Genomic DNA, 21564 nt, shown 5'->3' with positions numbered 1-21564 from the left:
GCACATGTGGTTGTTGTTAGGTGCTGTTCAGTTGATTTTCAACTCTTAACGACCCCATGTGACAGGGCAGAACTGCCCCATAGGGTTTTCTAAATCTTTACGGGAGCAGAATCTCAGGTCTTCTTCCATGAAGCTGCTGGTGGGTTCAAAAGGCCAGCCTTCCAGTTAGTAGCCAGGTGATTAAGCGTTGCAACACCAGGGCTCCTTTGCACACGTTAGCTGTTTTATTACCCTTCAAATCGATCTTGAATATGAGGGAAGGGATAAAGGATTGGCATGGGAAGGGCAAACTGAAATAATTTCTCCAAACTGGCTTTTCCCCACCATCTTGAAGGCTAAGCCCAGAAGCTGCCTTGGCTGAGATGCTGTCTCTCTGCTGTTGGGAAGAATCCTGCCCTTATGCCCTCATGCCCCTGTGCCCTCAGAGGCAAAGGGAGAGCTGGGACTGAATGTCCCAGACCTTTCCCATTCTGGCCTTTAGCTCCTCCTGGGACTGAGGCTAGTTTAAATGGCTTAGTGGGGCAGTGAGGACTGGCTGGGCCAGCTGCTGAGGGTCCCAGGGTGCTCAGCTCCACCATCCTCTTGCTAATGTCGGAGGAGGGCACAAGGGACCCGACACGGACCATTCAGCAGAGTGGGCAAGAGAGAGAGCATTCTAACATGATTATCTTTGCCTCCACACTCTGCTTTCCCTTCCAGCTTCTTTTTGGCCAGTCCCCTGGGTCCTTCTGAGCTGGTTCTAAGCTAAGGGTAGGGGACTGAGGCCCACCTGGAGATCCTAAGGGTCACAGGTATCCCGAATCCCTCTCAGGTAGGGACTTGAGCACTTGAGGATGGCTTGAGCTTAACATCCCAGCCAGAGTTTGGGTAGCTGCCAGGGGGACCTTCCCAGGCTGCAATTTAATCCTGGCATGCCCCTGCCCTTCAACCCAGGCGAGTTCCCGCCCTTCAGGCCAGGCACCACTTATGGCCGCCTACTTGTCCTCAATACCTTGCTGAAATATCACCACTGTGAGAATACCCAACTCCCCAGGCAAGCTCCCTGCTCCAGGAGCAGATGATAACAAAGCTCTCTGTTATCTCCCAGTGGCCCAGACTGAGAAGACTTATTCATCTTTGTCCCCTAGCCTCAGCACACTGCCCAGCACGTGGCAGGGAAATGTTTTGCTTGCTGCCAAGCAAATGTCCATGTGTGTACTCAGGGGATGCTGACTTGCTATGTTATCAACCGGAGACAACCAGGAAAGGATGGCAAACATCCCTCCCCCAAATCACACACCCTGCGCCCGGCTTTACCTCTGCCCTAGCTTTCGCAGCCTCTTCTCATTTTCACCTTAAATTTCCTTGAGAATAAAGTGAGGTGTGTGTGAAACAAACAAACAAACAAACAAAAAACTGAAGTAGTGCATTGTGTACACCAAAGAACAACAGATGTTTTAAAGTTGTGCCTGGTTCCACATTATCCTTTTCCCTGTGAGTGCAGGTGACAGAGTTGCTGGTGCTCATATCTGTAAAGGCTGCTGTTATGACAAAGTTCGCACATCAAACCCTGAACAGACAGTTAGGTCTAGCATGTGGATTACTTGCAGAAAGGTGGCTGGGGGCAAGGAGGGTCCCCACAGAGACTTTCTACCTGCCCTGAGCCACCCAACCTGGTCGTCCCAGGGATGGGGGTGTGGAGAGTTTCCCAAGCTGTGACTGCAATGTGCAGCCAGATTGTACTTCATTCCAGGCTGGGTGCCGGACCTTCTCCAGGCCAGCCCAGAGAAAGATGGAAAAATTTGCCAGCCCATTTCACCCCTCACTGCCCATGACCAAAGAAGGTCTCTGCTTCATCCCAATACCCTGAAATATTCAGTAAAGCACCCATGTGTCCACCTACAGGCATACATAGACACCCACCCCAGGGTCTGTCTGACCCTGTTCAAACCATCTGCTGTCTCTGGCCTGTGTTTACTGTTCAGCTAAACACACAGGCCTCGGACTGGATGGTTCAGAGAGCGGATCCTGGAACCAGACGCCTGGATTCATGGCCTGGCTGGGGAGACTTAGCTTCTCTAAGCCACAGTTTCCTTACCTTTTAAATAGGAATTGCTCATTCATAGTGCTATTGTGAGGAATATACAAATAAATTATGTCAAGTGCTCAGAGCAGTACCTGGCAGTAGTAAGTCCCATAAGGTGCTAACTCTTATCATTGCCATTATAATGATCACTATCATTGTTGCTATCCTCCCAGCTTTGACATCCTAGGATTCTGTGGTTCTGTACACACTCACAGACCCACCGCATACTCCACACAGATGCCCTGACATGAGCCCACATTCATGTGCACACATATGGACACAGCCACATACCAGTGCACATGGTTGAGCTAAGTCGACACAGAAATGCGCACACAGGGTTGGAGAATGCTAACCCAACCACCTCTCCGTATACTGCAGGGAAACAGAGGCTCGCAAACCCGTAGCTCCGCAGATACACATAACTCATCTATTTCTAAGATGCTGAGATCAAGTATAATAGGCATGTGCCTATGCCCCCAAATTTCTCTCTTCACCCGCAGTGTGAGGGCAGCCCCCAAGTAACAGGCAGAAATCGGAAGGTGAAAAAAAATACAAAACAGAGAGCGCTCAGCTCCCTCACACTGAGATCCAGAGAGGGGCAGTGACTGGCCAGTCACCCAGAAAGGACCGGCAGGCCAGGTCCAGAATCCAGGTCTCCTGACTTTCCCTCTACCCCATACCACTACTGTCTGTCTCCCTTGCTAGGCTCTGTGCTTCCTGTGGGCACGATCTCTGATGCCTGGTACCTGGTGTATAATAGATGCTCAGTAAGTGCTGATGACTAAAGGAATGAATGAATGAACGAGAGGGGAGCACGGAAGCCCCAAATAGACCTTGTTCATTCTCTTGCTTACCCAGTGCTGGCCTTGGTGGGACAATGTCCAGGGAGCAACACAGTCATGTCAGGCTGCATCCTACCAGGAGTGAGCCTCCAACTCAGGTCAACTAGCACGCTGTGGGTGGGGAGCTCACAATTCCCACTTTTTGAGTCCCCAAGGAGCCCAATACTCAGAGCAAGGCCAGGGTGCACACTCCGCAGGATCACGGCTAGAGGTGCCCTGCCCAGAGCTGTCCTTCTCCGAGACACCAACAGGCATCCAGGTGTGCACACCCATGTGACAATCTAGTAGAGCGCGGCACAGCCCCAAGTCCCTTCCAGCATCACTTTCTTGGTTCTCTCCCAGCCTCTTGTGGGATCACAAGCCCCATTAAGTACGCAGGGTGAGAGTTAGCACCCACTTCCTGGGTCAGAGGTCGGCCTCCACCCACACAGAGAAGCCAGGTCAGACCAGTGACTGCCTGCCTATTCTGATACCCCTGTCCTTGTCAGAAAAAAAGACCAGAAATACCATAAGAGGTGCTTCAGACCCACCATCCGGCCCCGCCCTGCCCTCCCAGCCTTGTCCCTCAGTCCTCCCATATGAGAAGGTGCCACTGCAGCAGGCTGGCCCCCCAGGACCCCAACACACCTTGCCTCTGTGCCCAGCCCCATTCTCCCCATCTCCCTCCTCCATGGAGCCTACCCTAACCACAGGAACAGCTGCCTGTCCCTGGCTGACATTACCCCTATTCCTACTCGACTCTCATCCACAACGTTGACCATTTCCCCCACTTCAGCCTTCTCCTCCCCTGATTCCAGGGACCTCCTGTCCCCTGGTGCTGGCCTTCCTTCTCAATCAGTGCTTTAAAGGCCTCCTTTTCCTCTCATCCTCCCTTTTATGTGTCTCCTGGATTCTGCCATCACCTCACAGTGTCCTCCTGGGTGACATCAACCACTCCTGTGGCTTCCAAAACCCCCAGAATTCTTATCTCCCGCTGAGATCACCCTCCTGAGCCTCAGATGCCTCCACATGGACACCCACAGGTACCTCGAGGTCATTGTGTCCACATGGGAATCCATCCTCCCTCGAAAATGCTCATGATGGCACCACTGTCCACCCAGAGGCCCTCCTCTGCTCCATTTCAGCCCTCTGGTCGTCTCTCCAACATCTCTGGACTTAGTCCACCCTGTCCCACCTCCACAGACACCACCCTGGGCCAGGCTACCAGGACGCTTCCCTGCCTGGTGCCACCTGCCCAGTGACCTTCCTGCTTCTAGTTTGTGCCCTTCCAATCCACCTTCCACATAGCAGTCTGAGTGATCATTCAAAAATACAAATGTCATCATGTCACACCCCTGTTTAAAGTCTCCAGTGGCTCACCACACCTGCAGAGCAAGCCCCAACTCCTTAGCTTAGCCCCCAGGCCCTCCATGATGGGGCTCTGACCTAGCTCAGCAGCCCCCCTCCTGCCATGCTGTGGCCAAAGTGCAGTGCTTTGATTACCACCTACAGGCCTTTGCACCTGCAGTCTGCAGCCTGGGATGCCTTTCTCCCTCTTTGTCACCTGGCTAGCACTATCCTCATTCAAGACTCAACTCAGAACTTGGAGGACACTTCCTCTGGGAAGCCTGACTGGGTCCCCAAGCATGGTTTTGGACTCTTAAGCAGGTCTACCTTGATCACACCCTGTAATTTCTGGGTCACTTGTCTGGAGCCCCCACACAAGTGGGAGCACCACAGCCCTACAGGCCAGGATCCGGGCTTTAGAGTGGGGAGTGGGGTGCAAGCCCAGCCTTACCTGTCTCTGTGGGCCCGTAGGATCCGATTCTCTCCGGCGAGGGCGGGGTCCGGAATGCAGGGGTGAGTGGGAAGGGCTGCCGGGCGTGGGGGGCTGCGACGTCTCTGACCGGCCATCAGCCTGGCTCAGCTGGGGCGGCGGGGGCTGGGGTGGCATGTGCCGTAGGTCCTCCTCGGCCAGTGTCTGCATGCTGCGTCCCCGGGGCCGGACAGCCAACTCGGCCACCGGCCGCCGCCGCTCCTCGCCCTCCTCAGGCAGTGGCCGCAGCTCCTCAGGCTCCTCGTCTGTGGTGCCCGACGTGCTGGGCTCTGCCCCCGGAGGGAAGTCCTTGAGCTCTGTCTCCTTGTCAATGATGACCCACTCCTTGCTGTCGAAGTCCTCCTCCTCGGCCAGTGGCACTGAGCGGAAGGCGTTGCTCAGGGCCTCCTGCTCAACGGAGGCTGACACGTCCATGCGGCCGCTGGCCTGCCGGTCGGCATGGCCGGTGTCCACTGACAGCATCTGGGCAGGCTGTGATGAGCAGACCTGGCGTGAGGGTGAGGCGGGCAGATCCATCCGTGACCTGCAAAGCCAGCCCACATGGGCCTCAGTGCCCAGCCTCTGCGGACCCCCAAACAGGTGGCCAGGTAGAGCAAGACACCTAAAGTCTCCTGACCACAGCTCTCCCCCTCCCCAACCCTAGGCCAGGCCCAATCACTTCCTGGGTTGTGCCCTCTCCAATCTCATTCACTGTAAAGGCTTTGTTCATTCATTCATTCATTCCACAAACGTTTATTGACTGCTTACCGTGTTCCAGAAATACAAACATGCAGAAAATAAAATCTGGTCCCTGTGCCCAAGGAACACTCTCCCCCAGCCCACCCCGGGAGTCTAATCTTCCTAAAGCCAACTTTGCTCTTGTCTGCCCAGTGCTCCAACCCTATCAGTAGGTCCCTCCTGCTGCATCCAGGGCAAACACACCCATCCAGCCCTTGAGTTTGCAAATGGTTTTTCCAGCCTGCTCTACCACCACCCTCCAAGCCACTCTGACTGGTTTCACCCCCTCCAAGCTGGGCCTTGTTAGTCCCCAGCTTAACTCGCAGCCTAACACCCAGTTTCCCCATGTCCCTAGCCAGTCCCCCAAGGAGCCCTGGTGGCGCAATGGTTAAGCACTAGGCTGCTAAACGAAAGATTGATGGCTCAAACCTACCAGCTGCTCTGTGGGAGAAAAGACCTGGGGATCTGCTCCTGTAAAGATTACAGCCTTAAAAACCCTATGGGGCAGTCCTACGCTATCTTAGAGGGTTGCTATGAGTGAGAATTGACTTGACGGTACACAACAATAACTAGCCAGCCCCATCTCTGTCACACATCTTTCCCCAATTGCCCACACCCTCACACCTCTGTGCCTTTGTACCTGCTGCTGCCCCCAAGCTCGTCTTTCCACCCCTTGCTGTCAGACCAGCTCAGATGTCACTTCCTGTAGGGAGCTTCCCATCCTGGGTGGATGGGTCAGATTGTCCTCCCTGGTAACCTGTGCCCCCTCGTCACAGAGCAGAGCACCTGTTTGTTCACTTAGCAGCCTCTCCAGGGGCTGCCTTGGGGCATCTCTTTTGTTGCTATCTTGGACTGTGTTCCAAATCTCACATTATTTGCAGAGGTTCTCAACTGGGGACAACACCAGCCCCAAGGAGAGGGTATTTCTGGTTGTGCAAAGTGTGTGTGGAGGAAGGAGGATGCTACACAAGGAAAATTTGTCCTGTCCCGAATGCCCGGGTGCTCTCATTGAGAATCACCAAGGCTTAGCTTACCTTGTGTCTGTGCCACCTCCCCACACACAGGCATCGAGCCTGTGAGTCACAACAGCTCTTCAGATCAGAACAATCCATGGGGCTTTCTTAAAATACTCATGCCCAAGCCTATATGGGACCTACCAAATCCCACTGTACACACTATTTTTATTAATTTGTTAATAAGGCTTAAAATGAAACCACCCCTGAGAGGCCATCTAGGGCCTTACATTTATACTTCTGCCAGAGGCTAGTATCATTTCCTTTCCTGAGAGCGCAGTTTGTTCTGATGGACGCAAAGGAGAGAGAGGGTGCCAAAGGGATGTGAGGGGCTTGAAGGGTGGGTAGGGGAGACTGAAGACAGGGCTGGGGGTGGAAGATCCAAATCCCATCCACCTTATAATTTCTCTCCTCCCAAGTGCCCCAAAGCATACCTAGACCTTTCTGTCCTGCCTGTGAGATCCTGGAGGATCCCTGGTGGCACAGTGGTTAAGGGGATTGGCTGTTAACTGAGAGGTTGTCAGTTGGAATCCACCAGCCACTCCACAGGAAAAAAGATGTGGCAGTCTGCTTCCATAAAGATTTAAAAAAAAAAAAAAGATTACAGCCTTGGAAACCCTACGAGGCAGTTCTACTCTGCCCTATAGGGTCGCTATTTGCTGGAATCACCTCAAGGGCAGGAGGTTTATGAGATCCTGGGAGTCCCTGGGTAGTGTAAAGATTAACACGCTTAATTGCTAACTGAACGGTTGGAGGTTCTAGTCCACCCGTAGGCACCTTGGGAGAAAAGCCTGACGATCTACTTCTGAAAATCAGCCATTGAAAACCCTATGGAGCACAGTTTTACTCCGACACACATGGGGTCACCCTGAGTAGGCATTGACTTGATGGCAGCTGGTTTGGTTTTTTGGTTTTATGAGATCCTGAATCTTCTGTTCCAAAAAAAGTCTCCTTGGCCCCTCCGGTCCCTACTATCCCTAAACCAAGGGTTCACTCGGGGTCAATGTAATTAGCTTACTGTTCCCTAAAAGGACTTTCTGTTCAGGGCTTTTCCCAGCTCTTCTCCATTCATATCCCCTTCCTCATTTCTCACTATCTCCAGACCCTCAGTGCTAAGGGACTCTGGGCCACCATGGATGAAGATGGGGCCTTCGGTCTCAGGCTGGGTCAGACTGGTCTTTTGAGTGTGTGTGGGAGGACCATCAGCTCCCCAAGGACAGGGCCTGGAGAAGGGCTCCTTTGTCTCGGGTGTCTCTTACCCTGCAGGGGCACTGTGCCCCGTCCCAGAGGTGGGGTGCAATCTGGGGATGAATCCAGGGGAGGGCAGAGGCTGAGGGGGGCACAAGGAGGCACACTGAAAATGTGTGATAAAGGACCCCCTGAGGCTGGTCGTAGACCCCTTTCCTGGTACAGAGAAGGCCCCAGCCCTGCTGTGGGATGAAGCTCCACCTAGAGGCCAAGACAGGGTGTGTACATCTCTCAGGGGCCTCTCCCTGATGAGTTTCTCACACCCATCAACAGCTGAAGAGGGGATCAGGCCCTGGCCCCTGCCTGCCACCCACCATCCAAGGTCAACCAGCCACCCTCCCATCCTCCCCCTAATAGCACTCCCCATCCTTGACACTAAAGATACTTTTGCTCTAAACTCTTCAACAGTTTCTCTCACCATTCAGGCCCCTGAGATTCCCCCCTCCCTGACATGTGGTACCCTCAGCCCTGACCCCCAAAACTTGGCCAGTCCCCTCCTCCAGCTGAGCAGTGCCCTGAACCCTTCTCCCAGGCTCCCTCTCCCAAAGCTATGGGGAGCCTAGCTCAGCTGCTCTTGAGGCATCTGTAATTGCAGCCTCTAGGAAGAGGTTCCGGAAGCACACCTACCCCCCAACTCACCCCCACCCCCACCTGGGTCTGAGAACCCAGCCTGTCCCTCCTGGGGCTCCCCTACCCATTCAGGAGCTGGGACCTGTCTGGATTCCCCACCCTCTCTCCCAGGCCTTGCCACTGACCCCAACCAAGTTTGGCCCCAGGCCCAGGTGTAACCCCTCAATACTTTCTAGGCTCCCCCCACCTCCGCCTCACATCTGACCTGCCCTCTAAGCCAGCTGTGTGAAGGTGGAGGGGACCATGGGCCACTGACCATCCCCCTGACCAGACCCACCTCCTCTCATGCAGTTCAACCCGCCCGTCCACCGTGGAGAGCCTCTCCGACTCGGGGCTGTTGACCCTCCGGTAGCGAAGAGAACGGACTGGGGTTGTTGGGGAGTCTGGGGGGGCACGCACCGGGGAGCTGGGGACCCCCACACCTCGGCTCTGCTCCTCCTCCACCGTACAAGGGGTCTGCAGGAGAGGGGAGTACTATGAGCTGAAGCTGACAACGTGGGGGTCAGGTGTTTTTCTCAGGGTGAATGAGACAGAGGGAGGCAGATGGACGAGGACGATCTTGAGAAGAGGCAAGGCCAGGGTGGTGAAAGGGACCAGCAAACAGAGGCCAGGCAAGTGGGCATATGGCTGGGGTGACGGGCGCTCCAGAGGAGCCGGGTGGGGCCAAGGGCTGGGAATGGGGGGAGCCACACCCCTCTCCCTGGCAGCAGTTACTTTGCCAATGTTGATGCGGAGCTTGTTCCTGTTGACGTCTGTCTCCTCCCAGACCTCGGCCTCAGGACCCCCAGGGTGGGGGGTAAGGTGGGGACCTGGGCCCAGCCCCTCGGTAGGCCGCCCGGGCAGGATTGGGGGTGCATTCTCCTGGTCGCTCAAGTGCTCGCCCTGTAGCACGTCCTCTGTGTTCTCCCGGAGCAGGTCCCCCGGCACCGGCGTCACATTGACTACCCTGGAGAGGCAGGAGAGGGGGGAAGGCTGGGCTGGCAGGGTGTCCTCTCCTCCTAAGGCTCCCTCCTACCAGCACAGGCCCTGGAGATCCCGTCACACATGATAGTGGGCACAGAGGAAGCCCAGTAGGGTAGAGGGCATCCCCAGGCCCTTCACCATCTTTGGTTCACAAAGCCTCTGAGACCAGACCAGCCTCGAATGGGCAGAGGGCTTTGAGGAGATGAGGCTACCCCAGAGTGGCCACATCACCCCCAGCTCTATTTACATGGGAGATTCTGCCACTGCCAGATTTCTACTGGAAATGTATTTCTACTTCTATTCACACCTGGCTTCTTTTAGACCCAGCTATGGCTCTAAAGAGAAGCAGCACTCTGAAGTTTCTTGAGCAATGTCTCTGCAGAACTGAGCATCAAAAATGTGCTGCCCACCAACTGGACAAAACCAAAAGCAAAGAAGTTACCTGAATAAACTGAATGCTTCAAAGATTAGCAAAGCAGGGGCAGGGGTTTGGGGACCATGGTTTCAGGAGACATGTAAGTCAACTGGCATGATAAAATCTATTAAGAAAACATTCTGCATCCCACTTTGAAGAGTGGCATCTGGGGTCTTAAATACTAGCAAGCAGCCATCTAAGATCCATCAATTGGTCTCAACCCACCTGGAGCAAAGGAGAATGAAGAACGCCAAGGACACAAGGTAATAAAGAGCCCAAGAGACAGAAAGGGCTACATGAACCAGAGACTACATTATCCTGAGACCAGAAGATCTAGATGGTGCCCGGCCACAACTGATGACTGCCCTGACAGGGAACACAGCGGAGGACCCCTGAGGGAGCAGGGGCACAGTGGGACACAGACCCCAAATTCTCATAAAAAAACCAGACTTAATGGTCTGACTGAGACTAGAAGGACCCCAGTGGTCATGGCTCTCAGACCTTCTGTTGGCCCAGGACAGGAACCATTCCAGAAGCCAGTTCGTCGGACATGGATTGGACTGCACAAGGGTAGTAGAGGGATGCTGGTGAGGAGTGAGCTACTTGGATCAGGTGGACACTTGAGACTATGTTAGCACCTCCTGCCTGGAGGGGAAATGGGAGGGTAGAGGGGCTTAGAAGCTGGCAAAATGGACATGAAAAGAGAGAGTGGAAGGAGGGAGCAGGCTGTCTCACTGGGGGGAGTGTAATTGGGAGTATGTAGCAAGGTGTATATAAGTTCTTATGCGAGACTGACCTGATTTGTAAACTTTCACTTAAAGCACAATAAAAATTATTTAAAAAAAATAGTTGGAAAAAAAAAATGTGCTGCCCCCAACTAGATCGTGCCCAGCTACCACCACTGACTGCTCCAACAAGGATCACAATAGAGGGTCCCAGACAGAGCTGGAGAAAAATGTATAACAAAATTCTCACTCACAAAAAAAGACCAAACTTACTGGTCTGACAGAGACTGGAGAAACCCCGAGAGTATGCCCCCTGTACACCGTTTTAACTCAGTAGTGAAGTCATTCCTGAGGTTCATACTTCAGTCAAAGATTAGACAGGCCCATGAAACAAAACAAGACTAAAGGGGCACACCAGCCCAGGGACAAGGACTAGAAGGCAGGAAGAGACAAGAAAGCTGGTTATAGGGAACCCAAGGTGGAGAAGGAGAGAGTGTCAATATGTCATGAGGTTGCCAACCAATGTCACAAAACAATATATGTATTCATTGTTTAATGATAAACTAATTTGCTTTGTAAACTTTCATCTGAAGTACAATTAAAAAAGGAAAAGAAAAAAAAAAGTGCTGCCCCCAACTGGACTACGCCAAAAGCTAAGACGTTTCCTGAATACAACCAAACACTTCAAGGGACAGAGTAACGGGGCCGGGGGGGTGGGGGGTCTGGGGACCATGATTTCAGGGAAAGTCTAAGTCAATTGGCATAACAAAATCTATTAAGAAAAGGTTCTGCACCCCACTTTGGTGAGTGGCGTCTGGGGTCTTAAAAGCTAGTAAGCGGCCATCTAAGATGCATCAATTGGTCCCAACCCACCTGGAGCAAAGGAGAATGAAGAACATCAAAGACACAAGGAAAATATGAGCCCAAGAAAGAAAGGGCCACATAAACCAGAGACTCCCTCAGCCCGAGACCAGAAGAACTACACGGTGCCCAGCTACCAGCATTGACCTCTCTGACAGGGACCACAACAGAGAACCCCTGACAGAGCAGGAGAAAAGTCGGATGCAAAGCACAAATTCTAGTAAAAAGACCAGACTTAAAAGTCTGACTGAGGCTGGAAGGACCCCAGAGGACATGGCCCCTGGACTGTTTGTAAGCCCAAAACTAAAACCGTTCCTGAAGCCAACTCTTAGACAAAGATTAGACTGAACTATAAGACATTAAATGATACTTGTGCTTCTTAGCTCAAGTAGATACATGAGACTAAATGGGCGAGAAAAACAAAAAGGTCCACATAAACCAGAGACTGCATCAGCCTCAGACCAGAAGAACTAGATGGTGCCCGGCTACAAGTGATGACTGTCCTGACAGGGAACACAACAGAGAACCCCTGAGGGAGCAGGAGAGCAGTGGGATGCAGACCCCAAATTCTCATAAAAAGACCAGACTATAATGGCCTGACAGACTAGAAGGACTCTGGAGGTCATGGTCCCCAGACCTTCTGTTAGCCCAAGACAGGAACCATTCCCAATCCCAACTCTTCAGACAGGGATTGGACTGGACTATGGGATAGAAAATGATACTGGTGAAGAGTAAGCTTCTTGGATCAAGTAGACACATGAGACTATGTGGGCAGCTCCTGTCTGGAGAAGAGATGAGAGGGCAGAGGGGTCAGAAACTGGGAGAATGGACACGAAAATAGAGAGTGGAGGGAAGAAGTGTGTTGTCTTATTAGAGGGAGAGCAATTAGGGGTATATAGCAAGGTGTATACAAGTTTTTGTATGAGAGACTGTCTTGGTTTGTAAACTTTCACTTAAAGTACAATTAAAAAAAAAGGGGGGAGGGGGCAGCTTCTGTCCGGAGGTGAGATGAGAAGGCAGAAAGGGACTGGAGCTGGTTGAAGGGACATGGGAAATACAGGGTGGAGAGGAGGAGTGTGCTGTCACGTTGTAGGGAGAGCAACTAGGGTCACATAGCAATGTGTGTATAAGTTTTTGTATGAGAAACGGACTTGAATGGTAAACTTTCACTTAAAGCACAATAAAAAAAAAAAAGTGCTGCCTCAAAGGTGGACACATCCAAATGTCTATCGACAGGTGAATGAAAACAAAATGTGGTATATCCATACTATGGAATATTGTTGTTTTTGAGGCCGTTGAGTCAATTTCAACCCATAGCAACTCCGTGTGACAGAAGAGAACTGCCCCATAGGGTTTTCTGGGCTGTAATCTTTACGGGAGCAGATCTCCAGGTCTTTCTCCCATGGAGCCACTGGGTGGGTTCAAACGGACAACCTTTTGGTTAGCAGCTGAGTGCTTAACCATTGTGCCACCAGAGCTCCTAATGGAATATTACTCAGCCATGAAAACAAATGAAGTTTAATGCACGCTACAACGTGGATGAACCTTGAAAATATAAGTGAAATAAGCCAGACACAGAAGAACAGATACTTTATCATCCTACTTACATGAAACATCTAGATTAAGAAAATGCATAGAGACCAAAGGTTATCAGTGGTTACCAGGGGCAGAAGGAAGGGGGGAATGGGGAGTTATTGCTTAAAGGACATTGAGTTTCTGCAGAGGGTGATGGAAAAATTTGGAAACAGATAGTGGTGATGGTTGTACACCGTATCAAAACCCACTGCCGTCAACTTGATTCCAACTCACAGCAACCCTATAGGACAGAGTAGAGTTGCCCCATAGGGTTTCCAAGGCTGTAATCTTTACTGAAGCAGACTGCTACATCTTTCTCTCAAGGAGTGGCTGGTGGTTCCAACTGTCAACCTTTCGGTTAGCAGCTGAGCACTTAACCACTGCACCACCAGGGCTCCTTCCTTGTTGCACACCATAGTGAACATAATGAATGTCACTGAATTTTGCACATAAAAAATGTTGAAATGGGAAATATTTCCTTATATATATTTTTATCATCCAAAAAAAAAACCCTGAAAAAAAATGTGCTGGGAAGTCCTACTCCGTCTCTTTCTTTCCTTAATGCATCCCCTGTAGGCCCTGCCTACTTCTCTCCCTGGCTTGCTCCCAGGGCTGGGTGAGGAGCCCCTTTGCACTCTGTCCCTCCCTGGCCACCTCTGTCTTTGGCAGACACAGAGGTGACCCACAAATTAAAAATACCCTGATTCCAATGGGAGTGGTTTGCAGGCAGGGGCAGAACCTTTTTCTCTGCCCCACAGTGCCTGACACAGAGCAAGGGTGCAAGACATACTCATTAAACGAATGTGTACAAATGATGAGAACAAACTGTATGACTCAGGTAATTTTACTCAGGATTCCCTGCTCCTCAGGGGACCTAGTAAAATAAAAAACTGCTGTCCCCAGATCAAGGGCAGAGATGTGGTAGAGCTTCCCAAAGTTCGAGAACCTTACTGCTGAGCACCTAGCATAGGAGAGGTGGCCAGCTCCATCCAGGTAGGAAGAGGAGTAGAGGGCTAGCATTTCCCAGTGACAGCTCTGGGCAGGGGCAGCTGGCCGCCCCACTGGGTCATCACTCCCTCCAGAGACTCACCCAAACATGGCTGCCGTCTGCCGGGTGTTCTGCTGGGGCGGGGTGGAGGTGCTTGTGGACAGGAGGGCATCGTTGCCTGCCTTCTCCCAGTCAAAGGCCTCATTCTCCGCAATGCCCCGCTCCTTCATGCTGTTCTCAAACACCGACATGATCAACTGTGGGGAGGGGGTGGCGGGAGGACAGAGAGGTGACCCCGGGGCTAGCCACGAGGAAGGGGCAGTTGCTGGGATTACAGGGGGAAGAGAGTGGCCTTCCAGGACAGGGGTGGGCCTGGAGGGGGCATTGGAAGGAGAAGGGCACATCAATTTTAAATGAAAACATGCATAGAATATGCAAATCATCATGCAAATGATCATCTCAGTTTAAGCTCCACTGGTTGGATCCAAGCCCTCTAAGATCTGGCCCCTGATGACCACTTCAGCCTCCTCTGCCATTCTTACCAGCTCAGCACAAGGATCAGCAGCCCTAAACCACTAGGTGGTTTCTCAGACCCACCACATAGGCTGCCTCCACTGCCTCGGATGCCTTCCCACTCGTCCTCTCCTCTCTGAAGCCTCCTCTGGTTCCCCCACCCCCAGAACTCATCCCTCCCAACTCCCCTTCACTGGACACAGCACACCAGATTTGAATGGTTAACATGCCTGTCTGCCAATTCTACATCTCTAGCAGCCAGCATGGGCCCAGCACAGTTTGTGCTCACAGTCTGGAGGACCCCACAAGGCTGTGCAAGGATGGGGGCCATGGCCTCCTACTGCCTGAGGCACCCCTCCTAGCAACCAGGGCTCTGCATTCAAGAAGCACTGGGCAGCTGTAGAGCCTCTGAGGTCCCCTGATGGGTACCCTTCTGTCTTGGCTCTCTCCAGGATGTAGGCAGATCTTCTTTGCTGGCAGGGCCCTCAACTTCATTGAGTGCCTACTGTGTGCAGACATTGTCTAAACTGCTCACGTTCCCCACAGTGTGCAGCCCCATGCCACGCGCATAGTAGACCCTTGGCAGAACACTGCAGAAGTCTTCCCCATTCTCCAATCAGGAACAGTGGGTTCCAGAGGGGTGTGGTGGGAGTGTCTTAGAAAGAGCACTGGACTCGGAGTCAGAACTGTGCTGAGCACTGCCCTGCTTCTAACTATGGTATTGGGCCGCAGTTTCCTGATCTATGAAATGGGACAGTCATCCCACTTGGCCTTCTGCAGAGTTTTGATGTAAAGTACTTGAAAGCACTTGGATTTAGTAATTGTTACATGCTGGGATAATAATACAAGTGCTCTCATTGTCATCAAAGGCTTATTTTCAAGCTCAAATGAGTTAATGCATGGAAAGGACTGGGAACAGACCTGGCACACAAAACCATAGTTACCACCAGTGTTTAGAAGAACATGAAAGAGTTTCATGCAGGTGCTCAGGGGCAAGCCAGCAGGAGCACAGGGCCTCAGCAGAAGCGGGTGCTCATGGAGGAGGTCACCCAAAGAGTGGTGTCCAGGGTAGGGGCAGGCAGGGGCATAACAAGGGTGGCAGGGGCCTACCTGATAATCGGGCTTGGTGAAGTAGTCGAGGCTGGCGATGTGGTCCAGGAAGAGATGGAACTCAGATGGCATATGCTTCAGCAGCATCCGGTGTTCATACTTCTCCTTGATCATCCCCACCTGCTCCTGGAGGCAGAGAGCACAGGGAGATGGAGTCTCAGTCACACCCACGGTCTCTCACCTCCTCAGGCCCAGCTGTCTGGGGCTCACCTTATCCTTGATCTTTCTCCAGGGCAGCTGGCCCACTGCAAACTCAACCAGCATATAGAAGAGGGACCACAGGTCATCGTGGCGGCCCATCTCCTGGGGGGCAAAGGAAAAGGGTCATCCATAGCTCTCAGCTCCTTCCCTAGGAATGGGGGGATGGTCCTTTTCTGAGGCGCGTCTGTCAGGGAGGCCTGACGCCCAGGCACCTATGAGTAGAACTAAGGTCTCCCTGAGGCCATGTCTCTATTCCCAACCCCCCAACCCACAAAGGATCCCGCTTCTGTCTATTTATTCTCACCGCACAGTGATAGGTGATGGGAACAGAGAGGATGGGATCTCAGAATAAAAGGAAGAAGGCAAAGTCAAGGGGAGCCAACAGTGGAGGCTTCTTCCAACACAGAGTATCTGGGGTGGTAGATTCCAGCCCCCATTCCATACTTCGCTCCCCACCTTGACATCAGCTGCCCATCCCACCCACTTCCCCAATATCATACTCATCCCCTGACCTGTGCCCATTCTGCCCCTACATCCCTCAGTCTGAGTTCTGCCACTCACCCGGTTCTTGTGGGCATTGACTGAGGCATAGCGAACGGTCCCTCGAAACCCAGCCACGTTCCGAGGCTGCAGAGGAGAGAACACAGGAGCCTCACCCACTGCCTCTGGCCTCAGCCACAGCCCAGCCATGTTGACCTGTTCAAGCTAGACCTGACACACCAACCCTGTGATTTGCTCTCCTACCTCCTATTCCTAAATCCCTGGACTCCTGACCCAGCTCACTGCTCCCACATCTGTCCTTGGCCAGAGTGGGCAGAAAGATCACAGGGTATGGCTGGGGCATCCACCAAAAGCCCAAGCTAAGGGAGAGTGGGGATGGGGTGAGCAGAGGCCCCAGAGTTGGATGATGCTGATGCTGAGCACAAGGCCAGGCCTGCTTAGGTGGCTGCAGGAAAAGTTTGTGGAGGGGGACATTCTGGGAAGTGTCCCCAGATTGAGGTCTGGGGTGGATAGTCATCCACTGTCCTGACACCCCTGGGAGTGGGGGCACGGGATTTGTGAAAGCAGTACTCACAGGCCGGACGTCCCCCGTGGTGTTGGTATACTGCCGGGCCAGCCCGAAGTCTAACATGTAGCACTTCCTGTAGGTGGAGGGCAGCCTGCCCATGGCAAAGTTTGACTGGGGAAGACAGTAGCTGTGAGCCCTGAGGGCTCCAATCCCACCTGGCCCACCTTCAAGGGAAACAGCTTTGCAACCGGGGTGAAGGAGCCTCAGCCCACATGAACTCACATGAGAATAAAACATCAATGTTCGGGTTACGGTTTATGAAGCTCACGTTATCTCGTCTGAGGGGCAGGTGTGATTATCCTCATTTTAGAGCTGGGGACACTGAAGGTCAAAGAGGTTAGGGGGCTTCTCCATGATCAAATGGCAAGTGATGGCCAGCTGGGGCTTGAAATCGTGTGTCTCAAACTCTAAATCCTTGACACTCCCCAGCAGGGCTGTATAGTTTAGTGAAACCCATCTTGCTCTGAGGCAGACAGAAGAGACCTGGGTTGTTCTTTTTGCATGACCTTGGGCAATTCAACTAACCTCTCTGGGCCTTAGTTTTCACTCCTGTAAAGATTCAAGATCCAAGTCACCACAAGACCAGCTACCTGTAATTCCTTAGGCCCCTCAGTTTCTTTCCCTCCATCCCTCCCCACTCCTTAACTTTTCTATGTTCAAGGACTATTCAGGTCAGGGATGAGGGATGAGGAAGAGAAGAGAGTAGAAGAGAAGGTGTGGGCACAGCCAAGGGGAGGGCAGGGGTGTGTGCTCCTGGGAGGCAGGGGAAAGGAGGAGACGGGGCTCTGGACGGAGAGTGGGTGTGGGGGTCTGGGTGGAAGAGGCTGTCCCAGCCCCACTGCTGTTCTGGAGAAGAAACAGGGACCCAGAGAGAGAGAGGAGGAGGAGGTATGCTTTGGAGGAAGGGACAGAGGGTGAGGTGGGGTGTGGTGCTCACCGGCTTAATGTCCCTGTGCAGGAAGCCCACAGAGTGGATGGCCTCAATGGACTCTAGGATCTGCTTGCCCAGCCGCAGTGTGGTGCTCAGTGTGAAGGTGCCTCTCGGCTGGCTGCGGCGCAGGTCAGCCAGGTTCCGGCCCTGGGAGGTAGGGATGGGCCCACCTCAGTGGCCAGTCCAACCATCACCACCACCACCAGAACACTCTGTCCAGCCTGCTCCCAAGATTGGGCCCCTCACCATTCTTGCCAGGAGCTCCAGTCTGCCTTCCTCCTCCCTACCCCAGGAGTCACAGCCCAGACTCTTGAGAGAGGATGGGCCACAAGGACTCACCTGCAGCTGCATTACTACATAGTTGAACTTCTCGTTCCTGCCACAGCCAATGAACCTGCACACGTGGTCCTTTCCTGAGGGACACAGACAAGGGTCTCCCAACTCCAATTCTTTCCTCACTTTCAACCCTAAGGTGGGGTCCTGGTACACCTTGGTTCTTCTCTGCCCTTGTGCCCCAGTCCTGGGCCCATGACCACCATTCCCATCACCTCCCTCTGCCCTATCATCTTTCTTAGACTTTGACTCCATTACCTCCTCAAACCATGGTCCTATCCCACCTATCCCATCAGCTCCCCATTAGCTCCTGGCTCTATCACCTCTTCCCTCCACCATACTGCATCCCTTCTCCCCAACTTCTTATCCTATCAGCTCTCTCAGCCCCTGGCTCCGTCATCTCTTTCCAACCATTCCCTTGCTCGCACCTTGCAGCTTCTTGAGCACGGCCACCTCCATCTTGAGGACCTGCTTGGGCTGCTGGGCTGACTCCACCTTGAGGGCTACATTCTCCCTGGTCAGCAGGTCCATGGCCTCGTAGATCTCACCAAAGCCCCCGCCTCCGATCTTCTTCAGCTACAGAGATGGGGTTGGAGGGTACAGGGACCAGGCTGAGCAGCTCCTCATCCCACCCATGCTGGGTCACCTCCTTCATCGGTGGGGGCCAGGGGAGATCCTTGAAGGGGAGGACCTATGTCTCCCTTTCTTGTTCTACCCCATCCCTGCTCCTGCCTCCTCTCCCAGTGCCACGAGACAGACAGCTCAGCCCATGGATGTACAACCATCCTTGGGGACAAGCATGCACACACACAGACACACAGATGCATACAGACAGACAGACACAGGGCTATATGTCAGAGTGGGCAGTGGGAAAGGATATGAGGCCTGTGATTCCATATTGACACGGAGATAAGCTTCTGTAGGATTCTGAGGAGATAATGGGGCCGTCCTGGACCTAGACAACAAACACCACCCCTGAAGAGGCTGAACAACTTCCATGCAGAAGGAAAACCAACTTCCAGGACATCCCAGGCTCATGGTAGATCCCACAAGGAATCCGGCTCTTCCTGAGGTAGGCAGTCTCTTGAAAGACGTCACCAGAGGGAGAGAGTTGGGGGAGGAGTGAAAGAGGACTCAGCAAAGGGTGCTCACTGCCCCTGCCACCGCGGAAGCTCACACCACTCCACAGGTCCCTAGTTAGATGTCCAGACCAGAGGATGCCCCTTTCCAGGCAAGCGGGGCACTATGGCAGCAGGGTGGGGATGGAGGCTTGGAGAAGAAACTGTCTACTCCTGGAGGGCAGTGCAGCGGTGATCGAACCCACTAAGCCCTCCTCCTTCGGCATCCCAGCCCACCTGGAACCTTCACGTGGGGAGGGAAGAGGGGATGTGATCAGGGTGGTGAAGAGATAAACAGTGCCCACTCTGTCTATACCAGACCCCTAAGGTCAAAGCAGTCTGAGAACCCTCCTCTTTCTTGGTCCCATCCCTGAAGGGAGGAAAGGAAACAGGGAGGGTGTCAGGATCAAGCTGGATCCTCGGGACCATTCCGAGCTGACATCACTACTCCCAGGAACAAGGTGGCAAATGCATTACAATCAGCAGCAGACCCAGGAACCCTGCAGTAGACCCCAGTGCAGCCCCGGGGTGGATAGGGCAGTGAGCTCAGCGGGCAACAGCTACAGTGCTGAGGCTGGAGGAAGCATCCTAGCACTAGAAGCTGGCTGGGTGAAAAGATGAGAAGGTGAGCGGGCAGGAGGACGGCAAAAAGAACTCTTGGAGCCAGAGTCTGAGCCCAGAAGGCCTAAAAAGTGCCTGGCAACTAAACCAAAAGCCAAACCAGTTGGTGTCAAGTTGACTCCAACTCATAGTGACCTCATGTATGCAGAGTAGAACCGTGCTCCATAGGGTCTTCAATGGCTGTGATCTTTCAGAAGTAGACTTCTAGGTCTTTCTTCCAAGTTGGGTTTCAAAGCCAAGTTTTGGTTAGTAGCTGAGCACGTAACCATTTGCACCCCCCAGGGACTACCTGGCAACTAGTAGGTGTTTCATAAATTCCTGTTGAATGAAGACAAGGAGAAGCTGGACGGGGCAAAAGGAGGTTCCCAGAGGCCGAGCTGCAGTATTTCACTATGGTGTGACAGGACAAGGATTCAGCAGCACCACCACAAGGGAGAGAACTGGTAGGGCGAAACCTAGAGAGGGGCCCGTTGGATGAGAACTAAGAGATGAGGTGATGATGGCCAGCTCCGGGAGTGAAGAGGGTGAGAAAAGGCAGAGGGGAGAACTGTGACTAAGGAAGAATTGGTGTGTATGGGGCAGGGGTTGGGGGAGTGGGTGAGCAAAGCTGAGTTATGGGGAGGGATTAAAAATCATTTCAAGTCAGAGGTCTAGGGGGTCTTGGAGGGTGAGAGTGCTACTGGCAGTGATGGAGGAACAGGCAGAAGGTATTGAGTCTAGGCTGGGGCTCCTTTGGTTTAAGAGAGATGCACAGCTCAGTTCTCCTGTCCTCAGGAAGCCCACCCCCCATGGGTGGCCTGCTTTCTCTGAGCATACCCTGGAGCCCTCACTGTGTCCTGTTGGCTTGTAACTCAGCAGTCATAGCTGGGCTTGCTAGTGTTTGGAGCAAGGCTGCTCTGAGCCCCCAGCCTGGCTGACAACCCCTACATCTCTGTCTGTCCCTCAGCATGCATCCAACACTCGGATGCCCAGTAAATATTTAACGATGGTTGGAATACTGGAATGGAGAGAGGAAAGGGGCAGGGCAGAGCTGGAGGGCTGGGAGTTCCCAGCAGGTTACAGTTGAAACTCCTCCAGAAAGAGAGAAGGATGAAGAGAAGAGTTAGAACAGAAGTAGAGGGCTGGTGCAATCTGGAAGATTACTGTGCCCAGAAGAAGACAGGAAAAGAGGAAGGAGGAAGAGCAATGAGAAAGCAGAGTCCCTCTCTACTTCAGATAAAACTTAAAGTCAGACTTCTGGAAAATTTTCAAATCCAGGAGAGTGCAGACTCGGAGCTTAAAAGAAGCAGTGGCAAGTCTTCCTCTGGGAACTTTAGACACAGGGGAGATTCTAATATCTTCTAGATTCCTTTATGGTGTGTGGGCATGGAGGAAAGGGCAAGGGAGTTGGAACAACCACCACATCTTAGGTTCTGTCCTCCAGATTCACAGAGGTCACCTCGGTTAATTCCCAAAGGCTCCTAATGACCTAGGTGAGGCAGGTCATATGAGTCCCCATTTTGCACATAAGGAAAACTGAGGCACAGAGTTAAGCATCTTGCCTCAGGTCACCTTGCTTGTCATTGTCAGCAGCCATAGAGTCAGTCCCCTGACTCACGGCAACTCCACGTGTTACAGAGTAGAACCACTCCATAGGGTTTTCTTGGCTGTAATCTTTACGGAAGTTCACCAGGTCTTTTTTCTGCAGAGCCTCTGGGAGGGTTCAAAGCGCCAACCTTTCGGTTAGCAGCCTATCGCAAACTCCTTGCCCCACTCTGGCTCCTAATCAATCTGATTCAGTTTTTATAATACAGCAGTTAAGATGTGAGTT

General features: G+C 52.8%; 1 protein-coding gene across 1 annotated transcript in view; it reads right to left on the bottom strand.

The window, feature by feature from the left end:
- TTBK1 (tau tubulin kinase 1) overlaps nt 1-21564 on the bottom strand; it is a 46201-nt gene that overhangs the window by 21476 nt on the left and 3161 nt on the right. The window contains exons 2-12 of the mRNA XM_064294540.1: nt 18444-18591; nt 18022-18095; nt 17689-17829; nt 16758-16862; nt 16244-16309; nt 15692-15784; nt 15482-15607; nt 13961-14115; nt 9046-9277; nt 8609-8787; nt 4685-5246 (exon numbers count right to left, since the gene is read on the bottom strand). Coding sequence (XP_064150610.1) covers nt 4685-5246; nt 8609-8787; nt 9046-9277; nt 13961-14115; nt 15482-15607; nt 15692-15784; nt 16244-16309; nt 16758-16862; nt 17689-17829; nt 18022-18095; nt 18444-18591 — 1881 coding nt within the window. The remainder of the gene's footprint in view (nt 1-4684; nt 5247-8608; nt 8788-9045; nt 9278-13960; nt 14116-15481; nt 15608-15691; nt 15785-16243; nt 16310-16757; nt 16863-17688; nt 17830-18021; nt 18096-18443; nt 18592-21564) is intronic.

The sequence above is a fragment of the Loxodonta africana genome, chromosome 1, assembly GCF_030014295.1.
Source record: "Loxodonta africana isolate mLoxAfr1 chromosome 1, mLoxAfr1.hap2, whole genome shotgun sequence".
Taxonomy (NCBI): Eukaryota; Metazoa; Chordata; class Mammalia; order Proboscidea; family Elephantidae; genus Loxodonta; species Loxodonta africana.
This window is presented reverse-complemented; position numbering and strand designations above follow the sequence as displayed.